The following is a 10,000-nucleotide window of genomic DNA, read 5'->3' on the forward strand; positions in this document are numbered from 1 at the left end:
AGAATGTGGCCCTTATCACGCTGAACCGACCGAAGGCGCTGAATGCCCTGTGCAATGGGCTGGTGGCCGAAATTAGCGACGCCCTGGATCGGTACGAGGCGGACGATTCGATCGGAGCGATCGTGATTACGGGCAGCGAGAAGGCGTTCGCGGCCGGTGCCGACATCAAGGAGATGCAACCGAACACGTACGCCAAGTGCATCAACACCGACTTCCTGGCCAACTGGACACGAGTGGCCAAGGCACAGAAGCCCATCATTGCGGCCGTCAACGGGTACGCGCTCGGCGGTGGCTGCGAGCTGGCGATGATGTGCGACATCATCTACGCCGGTGATAAGGCCCGGTTCGGCCAGCCGGAGATTGCGCTCGGTACGATTCCCGGTGCCGGCGGTACCCAGCGTACGACCCGCTCGATGGGCAAATCGAAGGCCATGGAGATGTGCCTGACCGGGAACATGATCACGGCCGAAGAAGCGGAACGGGCGGGGCTCGTCAGCAAGGTGATTCCGGCCGATAAGCTGGTCGCGGAGGCCGTCAAGCTGGGTGAGAAGATTTCCACTTTCTCGCCGCTGATCGTTCGCCTGTGCAAGGAAGCGGTCAACACCGCGTACGAGACTTCGTTGAACGAAGGGCTGAAGTTCGAGCGGCGCCACTTCCATGCCACCTTCTCGACCAAGGACCGTCTCGAGGGTATGACGGCCTTCGTTGAGAAGCGTGCACCAAAGTTTTCCAACGAATAGAAGAGCGGAGAAACGGTGGCCATGGGCCACGACTACCAGTTGCATTTATAATGTTGTGTGGCTTAAAGCGACCGAACACTCTCCTTTGGCCGTACACACTGTTCCGTATGATACAGGATTCCATATATTTTGCGAATAAAATAGATCGAGTATAACTTGCATTTCAACCGATTCAAGGTCAATCATCATCCGAATCTCTTCCTCTCTGCTCTCGCCCATCACGCTATCCTGCTCACACCACCGAGCGTCTGAAACGTCAAAAGGAAATAAAAACATAAACAAACGGCTCGAAACGAAAAACAGTGCGCGAAGCAAGAAAGATGTCCTTCTTCGCAAAGCGGTTCACAAAAACCGTGGCAGGACAGCATTTACTGTCCGGCACAGTCCGGCAGATGAGCCTGGTGGCCAAAGTGCTCCGATACGGGGAGTTTGGGGAACCGGCCAAAGTGCTGCGACTGCAGGAGGAACCCGTGCCGGAACCGAAAGATGGGGAAGTACTGATAAGAACGCTAGGGGCCCCGATTAATCCAGCGGACATTAATACGATTCAAGGTACCCGGGCGTCTGTTGCTGCCCTAATTAATGTGATTCCTAATGAGCAAAACTCTTTCTAGGAAAGTATCCCGTTAAACCCACCTTTCCTGCGGTTGGTGGTAACGAGTGCGTCGGCGAAGTGGTCGCTATCGGCGGGGGTGGTGGTGGTGGAGGAGCTAGTCTAAAGGTAGGCGATCGAGTCGTCCCATTTGCTACCGGTCTCGGAACATGGCGCTCCCATGCCATCTACAGTGCAGGGCAGCTGATGAAAGTACCGGCCGGTATTGATGTTGCGGAAGCTGCAACCATCACCGTTAACCCGTGCACCGGTTATCGGATGTTGAAGGACTTTGTCTCGCTCGAAGCGGGCGATACGGTCATACAGAATGGGGCCAATTCGGCGTGCGGTCAAGCGATCATTCAACTGTGCCGAGCCTGGAACATCGAGTGTGTCGGTGTTGTGCGAGATCGGCCCGAATTTGGACAACTAAAAGACTATCTGAAAGGTCTCGGGGCGGCAGAAATTCTCACCGAGGAGGAACTCCGAACGACAAAGCTGTTCCGGGATGGAATATTCCGTAAACCGAAGCTGGCGTTGAACTGTGTGGGCGGTAAGAATGCGCTCGAGATGTCGCGTCAGCTGGATCAGGCCGGTGTGATGGTTACCTATGGTGGCATGTCCCGGGAACCGGTGACGGTACCGACGGCTTCGCTCATCTTCAAGGATCTCCGCTTTGTCGGCTTCTGGATGACGCGCTGGACCAAAGAGAATGCCGCCAGTCCGGCGCGGGCCGAGATGTTTAACGAACTGTTTGGATTGATCGATCGTGGAGCGCTGAAAGCGCCGGCACACGAGATGATTGCCTTCGACGAGTACATATCGGCCGTAACGAACGCACTCAACATCCAGGGGTTTGTCGGGAAGAAGTATATCTTTAAGTTCTAAGTAAGCTGTGGTGCCGCTGCAACCGCTATGGTTGTTGCCATGGATAGTGAATAAATACGTTGTTTTCGTTGTTTAATACTTCATACGGAGGCAAAATTACCTCAACTCCAAAGGAACATTTATAATCAAACACCTACACGTCATAAGATTCATGGATTACAGAAGGCAAAGTCTTCTAGGGATTCAGATTCCTTGTACTGAATTTCGAACGCACGCAAAAACAGTTCCTGCGCACTGCTCAGTTCATAGCGTGGATACTGGTAGCCCAGGTGGTTTATGTACTTCAGCAGCTGTGGGTACCATTCCTCCGCTAGCTTCATCTCGTGGCGTTCCAGATCGTCGTAGATTCTTGTTGAGTCAATCATACCATATCGCCTTGGATCGACACTTGGCAAACGGTGTAATATCGCATAATTATTGCTGCATGCCTCACAGTTACACTGGAACCGATACTGGCGCATCAGCTCCGTACGTCTCGTTGCACGATCCTGAAGGCAGTGATGGTTTCTGTTTTGCGGAAGAACACACACAAAGTAAATTAGTATACGGTAAAATGCCACTCTCTCAAAATTCGGTCTACCTACCCATAATTATCAAAGAGCTGACCGCCTTTGGCGATCGGTCGGATGATCAACACTCCGCAGCTTCTATCGGGCAAGGTGACCCGCGTCATATTTGGTGCGCACGAATGGTTGATCATGCTGAGCACCGGAAAGCAGGCGGACGCGAAGATGGCCGGTTCGAAATTGTTAGGTTTTATCTGGTACTTCATGTAGTACAGCGAGTGCATGTTCGTAGGGGTGGTTTGCAGATGGCGCCGCAGAAGGTCGTAGAGTAATTGTGTCTTTTTCGGATCACCGGTGCACATGGCCCCGAGTGGCGTGCGATCTAGTAGCAGCTGTCGAATGATGAGAGCAAAAAAGATACGTTGCCCCATGTCCTTACAGTCGCGCACACGCTCATTGGTGGCCAACACGTGCACGGTATTGTAGATATCGCGCTTCGTGGCCGCCGTCCAGTCCATCGCAAACGGATTAACGGTCGCTTCGTTCAACGTATCCAGGTGCTCCAGCATCTCGTCTAGGTTGTGATCGAAAAATGTTATCGCCATGGTTACGGTGCGCAATGCCATCACAGGGATTTTCGTGAAAATACGCCACATATCGCGTATGATCGGACATTCGTAGCGATGATAGGTCAGCTGGGCCCGCGTCCGGCATTCATCCGAGCAGTACATGGCCACCGTGCAACCCTCGCAGGGCAAGAGCGTGTACAAGCGCTCCTGAAGGCAGTAATCGCACCGCATGTGCCGATAGGTATCGACTAGGATGGTGTGCGTCGGCTGCTCATGGGCCACAATATCGCCGGCTTTTAGATCGCGATTCGTTATCACGTAGCGACCGAACTGTTTGCTTTCTGCGAGCTCCAAACAGTTGGCCACTTGGGGAACCTTTCCGTTTGCTTCGTACGTTAGTGTTAGCGAGCGTATTTGCTGCGGTTTGGTAGAATCTCCTCCTCCTGTAGCCTTATCCGCCAAGGCCTGCTTGGCTGCTTGTTCGCGCTTCGCGAGTTTATCCGCCAACCGTTCCGGATAATTTGCGACCCGGGCAAGCCGGATGTTCTCGAGGCATTCCTCATAACGATGGAGATCGTAGCAGACGGCCGAGCGATTGGCGTACGCGATGGCTCTCGCCTCGGATGCCGGTTCCGAGTAGCAGAGGCTCTCGTTGTACTGCTTTACGGCCTCGATGTAGCGCTTCACTTTGGGATGGAAGTAGGAATTGCCCTTCGCGCGAGCGGCATTTGCTTTTTCTTCGCTTTTCGTATCCTCGCCCAGCTTCATGGAGTCCCTAACCCAGGCCGTGTCCCATTCTTGTTCCAACTGCTCTTCCAACTGCTTATCAATCTTACCGGTGCGCTTTTCCCCTTTTCCGGGAAGTTCTGCGCACAGTTTGCTCCACAGCGCATCAAAAAGTTCCCACGCTCCAAACTTTTCTTCTAGTCGCTCGGACATGCTTACTTTTCTGGCTATCTAGTATCGCAAAGGCTTATCCTTAACCACTAATTACTCTCAGAAATCACGAGTTGGCGGCCTTTTGCATTTTTCACCATAAAAGGAGATTTTTTAACCAATACGCTGACGATCACCGAGGGGTAAGCGAATGGGTCGCTGTTGGTCCCACTTTTTATAATTTAACGGTGATCGCGTTTTCGTTCTCGTCGTTAAAATTGCCTATAAAAGCTAATAAAGGAAGAGAAATTATTTCGATAAAATTTGGCCGGCACAAGCAGGCAGAGGATGAAGGCATTCGCACCGCACCGTTGCCATGGTGTTTCGGTTGCCAACAAACAAATCCCTGCACCCGATGCGCTCGTCCTTTTTATAGTTTTGCGAAATCTGCTTCACCAGCTTTTGTTTCAGTTTAGAACTGACCTGTACCACCTGTGCGTGTTTACCGAGCCGCTGGAAACCCGTGGCCACAGTGCAGCTCCTTCTAGTGCAGAGCACGTTCGCCGTCCGAATCCAAACATGACCATCACGAATCTGCTGATTATCCTGAACCTGGGCTGCGAAATGCTGTATGTGATTGACCAACGATTGAAGGCACAGGCCATACCGTTGGATAAATCCGCACAAGGTAAGACCGGTGGGCAACCGTGCCAGGACTTCCGTTTCCAGGTGCACCGGGCAATACACGGTTTGATTGGCAGGCGGCCCCTGCCGAATCTAGAGCAATCGATAAAAGTGTGATATGGCTCTGTGTTAAAGCCACTTTTTATTAACCACGATGAGAGGAAAACTTATGCCTAAATCGATACCAGTAACGATTCCTCGTCTTAAGAACGGTAAATCCGGTTACCGATTGCATGCACGAGAGGTGCATAGTATGGTACAACTTTAACCTGCATTAAATCTATCGTCCGCGAACCGGTTGTGCCACAATCAGTGCACCACCGGTTCCAGTGGCACGCCGCGGATGGCCGAAAAGTCTAGCTTGCTGTCCACGCTCTCGTCCAGCAGCCCGATGATGGCCACGTTATCGCCCCGGATAATGTGCAGTCCGAGGACGACCTGTTCGATGCCGGTGCTCATGGAGTACACACGCTCATGCGATTCGTCCAGGATGATGTTGATCGTCTGATCAAAGCCCTTCATCGTGCCGACAAAATTCCGCCCGTCGGCCGTGATTATGGACACGGTGTGGTTCACGTACGACTCCAATCCGGACATTTCTCGCGAATTCTCTGTGGTCCGTGTGCGGGGCTACAAAACACAACAAGCTATTAGCAACCGGATCCTTCCCTCTGGTGGCCCGGGAGGTGACCCTTTCTATACTCACTATCCACGGTCCTGTGCGCGGCTTTTCCTTTCCCGCGTTCCTTGCGTTGTCCGATGGGTCCTCAAATTTCCACAATTGCCCACGGTTTCTTAGTAGCTAAAAAGGGTCGATGGTGTCCTCCAAAAGCCGGAAAAAGGTTCCACTGTACGGAAATATTCGGCGGAATCCTGTTACAGTCCGTGACGGCAGTTTGTTTTGTTTTTTCGCGAGCTCAGTTCAGTTCAGTTCTTCCAAGGAGTACCATGTTGTACCATGTAGTACACGGTTTCATCGATTCGCTCGATTCGTCGATTGCTCGACTAGTTGAAAAGTTCCCAGGCGTGCTCCTTATCCTTTCTTCTCTCGCTGCGGGGTCCTCGTGGAAAATGGGCAGATAAGCGTGATAACTGATTTGCTGTATTTTTCCGTCCATTTATAGTTCTTCGCGAAATCACCGAGGTGCTGCTGGATCCAAAGTTTTTGCACTACATTTCGACCGCTTACCAGCAAAGCATGCTGACGGTGCAGCAATCGCGGATACTACTAACGGACATCGCCTGTTGCTCGCTGATGCGCCTGGACGTGAATTCGATGGACAAACTGTGGGATCTGATGGTGATGATATTCAAGTGGCAGATGTTTCTGACCAACAAAAGTGCCCAAATGCTGCTGGACCTCTCGTTTCGCCATCTGGACGGGATTGGGCGTCTGATTCCGGAGATGCGCAAACAGATCCTCATCGACAATGTGAAGAAGTCACTTATCGAATTGTGGGATCCGTTGTGTGAAGATGAGCAAATCATAGTTCACCGCAAGGTGTACAAGTGGCTGAAACCGTACAACACCAAAATCTCCATTCTCATACGCATGGGTTTGCAAAAGTCGAACGGCGAGTTCGAGATCGAACCCAAAAACAACCTTTTCTACAACTACTACATCGATAATATAGGTGAAAACATTTACTCCAAGACAGCCAATTTAAACGCCCTGAAGGCACAAAGCGAGGCCATGAGCAGCTCAAGTGCGGATATGGTAACGGCGGGCTACGAGATTGATACGCTGGTCCAACAGCTGAACATCCAGCACAATCCCACGAACGTCGCTGAGCCAGGTTCGAACGGTACCTCAGATAGGGCTACTACCAATTCCGGCTCCATGCACAGTGCCTTGAATGAAATCGTTATGAACGAAGACTCGCGCAGCGGCGAAACTAGTCGGATTAAAGATACAATGAGTGCAACTAGTGAGAACGTGGAGGCAGTCATTCAGCGAGAAAACGGTGATGATAGGGAAAGCAATTTAGAGAAGTTGATGAAAAAAATCAATTTAGAGAAGGAGGAATTTAAAGCAACCGACAGCAGCACCATCGATGCCAATGATGAGCTATTGAAGATGTTCGATTAAAAGTGTAGACTTGTAGCAAACTCTCGTGCTAGTCAGTTAGTCGTTTCTTGTGATTGTAATTCTTCTTTCCCCAATCGACCATAATTCGAGCAAATCAGGGGAAAAAAATCGAGCAAAATTCGAGCCGAGCACGTGCTTCGGAAAAAGGTCGCACATTGGTCGCATTTCTCGTTCTCACCAAAGGGGCTGGAGGTTCTTGTGACCAATGTGCGACCTTTTTCTGAAGCTGCTCGAAGAAAGGAAGCAGCCTCGTGGTGGCTCGTGGCTGCGGTTGAGAGCAAAAAAAAGAGAATGGTCGGCCGCCGCCGGGCCGGTTCTCTCTCTTCCCGCTTCTCTTTTCTCTCTGTGTTCCTTTCTCCTTTTTCCCTCGCTCTGTGCTACAGCTGTTATTCTGTAGAGGGAACGACTTCGTCTTCGGTCATGGCTGTGGGGCCGTGGGTCGGTGTCTGTGTGATGGTAGTCGTGATCGGTGTTTCGCGGCTGGAATTATTCGAGAGAACGATTAATGCATGGCGATTATTTATTGAGAGAACCATACTTACCTGCCGATGTGGTTGTATTTCGTCGATGCGATCGGAACCAAACTTTGTGGCGGAGCACTTTAAACGCACAATAACACGGTGCACAATTTTACCAACTTGAAATCAATAAGTATGCATATCAATAAGAATATGCGAAACGGAGAGTGCTGTGCACACAGTATGAATAGTTTTGCTCTTTGTGCTCTTTTCCCAAATGTTTGTTCGATCATCAACTCGCGCTCCACGGTGTCCACCGCATAGAGATGCGGTTTTTCATGCTTCCCATCGCGTTGGGATGGACCGTTTAGCGCGAGCTCTAAGGATGATAAGGTTAAACGATACTGCGTGCTGATCAGGTACGATTGCTATTCGCAGCAGTAGCGTAATTGGCAGTGGGAAAAGCTGCGGAAAGGCTGGCATTTAGTAGCCGCGACGGAGCCGCGATCGGATGCAAATCGAGGCTCATAAAGTTGCCCTTGTTACTGCAAAGTGTGCACTAGCTGAAGTGCATTTTTGCTAAGGCAGTCACACCTTGCATTGAAAACAAATGGATGGCATTTCAAGGACCGTAAATGATATCAATCAAAAGCACGATCTCCACCAGCAAGGCTCAACCACGGCAAGGCACGCTGCACGCCTTGGCCACTGAAAGATTACATGTAACGATTGTAGCTCATAATCAACGGAAACGTGGGTGGCTGCCAGAACTAGAAGTACCATTAGGGATGCAGGAAAACGTTGTTACACTCAAACTGATTATAGTAAAAATACTCAAATGATACTCAAATGATTATAGTAAAAATTCCTGTCTCGGTTTCCTAAAATTGCGCATCAAGTGTCTTGCACAAATCTATCCCGCTTTATACGGTCTGAATCTGTTTGTGAAATAGGATCGTTTAGCAAAAGATTCATCGCCGAGCTGCGCTTAATCCTTCATAGGCGGCACGTTTACTTTAGCAGAGCTATTTAGAATAATGTTTCCAACAACAGTGTGCTTTGCACTAACGGTATCTACTTCTGGTAACAGTCTTTGAACTCGTGAAAAGCATTTCTCAACTAAGAATGGTCCGTGCCAAATTGCATAATAGCGGCGCCAAGTCACAGAATTGTTTTAAATGTCGCTAGTGCTAAAGGCAACCAAGGGATGTAAGGAAACACTTGCAATTTTGTTAAGAATATCCAGATGCAGCCACGTTTTTAGGTTGCTCACGCTGTTGTCTGTGATGTGAAAGGTAATCTTACTTATTGGCGTCCATTCAATCCTGGCTTCAACAATCCTCGATTTCTGAAACAGGACATGCGCTGTATCAACGAGGGCCGCACAAGTTTGGCTCAGTGGTGACGATATTCTTATCAGGTGATACAACCGACGAGCGATCTTGGCCTTGGCCTTCTGAAATATCATCTAATAGTTTATATCAACCCCAAAACGGTACGCACAAAGTGCAGTTGCCGACTGTTTTACGTACGATCGTCTGCAAGCAGGCAGGATATAAAACACAAATACCACTATTAAAAAGCGAGAACAAATTCAAACGGACGCTTCTACATGATAGAACCTTTCGTCTTTGGGATTCTTTGGAAGTAAATGTGTTTGTAATTAATTACAAATGCATTATAAACCGTTTAATGCATGTTACTCCAGACGGAGACACAACCGAGCGCAATCGAAAGGCTAACAGCGCTGGTTCCGAAGTATTTCATGAGCCGTTTCTATCCGCTAAGGTACATCTATCGATGTTTCGTTAGACTACTAATATTGCATTACTTTGTCTCTATTGTTCCTCTTGCGTATTCCTCTTTGATTCTGTAAAGCAACCTTTGTTTCAGCCCGGCTGGTCTCAAAGGCAAAGCCAAGAGTAAAGAGTGCGTTGATTAGGGAAAATTGAATGTACCGTTTTTCTGTAGTGCACTCGATAGAATCGTTCTTTCCCAATTACTTTTGCTTGGAAACAAAACCCCTTAACAAAGCATTTTAATCTGCGACTGAATGTTCAGCAAATTTAGAAAAAAGAGTTACACTTTTGTAGAATCGGAGTGCTTTATTATCTTTTGTCTCATCGTTCGTACAAGAAGTATAGATCTTTACTATCAGCTTGCGGAACGAGGGTAAAAGAGTTACAAACCACTTCACGGCAAACATGTGATTGAGGAAGGAATTGTTCTACAATTCTTCTCATACATATGACAGGTTTAAATAAGTTTAAGAAATACTAAACAATCAACATCCGGCTCAACAATTCTTGCCTAAATGTACGGAAAAGGAAGTTTGGAAAACAATTTTGAGTCGACTTCTGCAGCTTGATACGGCATTTTTACAGGCCAAACCAACGATTATCTGGTACCAAATCACACTTAAATCATTAACAATTTGAATAGCTACAATTTTACATTCAAATTCCTTTTTTTATTAGAGAAAAACATATAAAAACTAAAGTAGTTTGAAACGGTCTCCGAAGCCGCGGTCCCATGCGAGAAAAGGCAAGCGATATCCCTCTCTCGCTCGATCATACACGCCATACGAGAGCATACAGC

At 48.9% G+C, this 10,000-nt stretch overlaps 5 protein-coding genes across 5 annotated transcripts in view; 3 read left to right on the forward strand and 2 right to left on the reverse strand.

Annotated features, from left to right (window-relative positions):
* The window catches only part of LOC126577448 (probable enoyl-CoA hydratase, mitochondrial), a 1,280-nt gene extending 379 nt beyond the window's left edge, over positions 1–901 (forward strand). Inside the window, exon 2 of the mRNA XM_050239079.1 lies at positions 1–901. This exon is cut by the window's left edge and continues 48 nt beyond it. Coding sequence (XP_050095036.1) covers positions 1–740 — 740 coding nt within the window. The 3' untranslated portion in view covers positions 741–901.
* Positions 902–1,008: 107 nt separating this feature from the next.
* LOC126577119 (enoyl-[acyl-carrier-protein] reductase, mitochondrial) lies at positions 1,009–2,303 on the forward strand. Its single transcript, XM_050238537.1, has 2 exons — positions 1,009–1,292; positions 1,355–2,303. The coding sequence occupies exons 1-2, from the start codon at positions 1,061–1,063 to the stop codon at positions 2,218–2,220; spliced, it is 1,098 nt and encodes a 365-aa protein (XP_050094494.1). The 5' UTR covers positions 1,009–1,060; the 3' UTR covers positions 2,221–2,303.
* On the reverse strand, positions 2,276–4,313 carry LOC126577118 (SET and MYND domain-containing protein 4). The gene is made up of 2 exons (XM_050238536.1): positions 2,805–4,313; positions 2,276–2,727 (listed from the first exon to the last, which is right to left on the reverse strand). The coding sequence occupies exons 1-2, from the start codon at positions 4,232–4,234 to the stop codon at positions 2,370–2,372; spliced, it is 1,788 nt and encodes a 595-aa protein (XP_050094493.1). The 5' UTR covers positions 4,235–4,313; the 3' UTR covers positions 2,276–2,369.
* Positions 4,314–4,750: 437 nt separating this feature from the next.
* Positions 4,751–7,007, forward strand: LOC126575174 (protein OSCP1). Its single transcript, XM_050235739.1, has 2 exons — positions 4,751–4,859; positions 5,980–7,007. Exons 1-2 carry the CDS (start codon positions 4,751–4,753, stop codon positions 6,942–6,944), a joined length of 1,074 nt encoding a protein of 357 aa, XP_050091696.1. The 3' UTR covers positions 6,945–7,007.
* Positions 4,962–5,755, reverse strand: LOC126575175 (U6 snRNA-associated Sm-like protein LSm8). Its single transcript, XM_050235740.1, has 2 exons — positions 5,562–5,755; positions 4,962–5,485 (listed from the first exon to the last, which is right to left on the reverse strand). The coding sequence occupies exon 2, from the start codon at positions 5,450–5,452 to the stop codon at positions 5,165–5,167; it is 288 nt and encodes a 95-aa protein (XP_050091697.1). The 5' UTR covers positions 5,453–5,485; positions 5,562–5,755; the 3' UTR covers positions 4,962–5,164.
* Positions 7,008–10,000: the final 2,993 nt, after the last annotated feature.

This window comes from Anopheles aquasalis, chromosome 3 (genome assembly GCF_943734665.1).
Source record: "Anopheles aquasalis chromosome 3, idAnoAquaMG_Q_19, whole genome shotgun sequence".
Lineage (NCBI taxonomy): Eukaryota > Metazoa > Arthropoda > Insecta > Diptera > Culicidae > Anopheles > Anopheles aquasalis.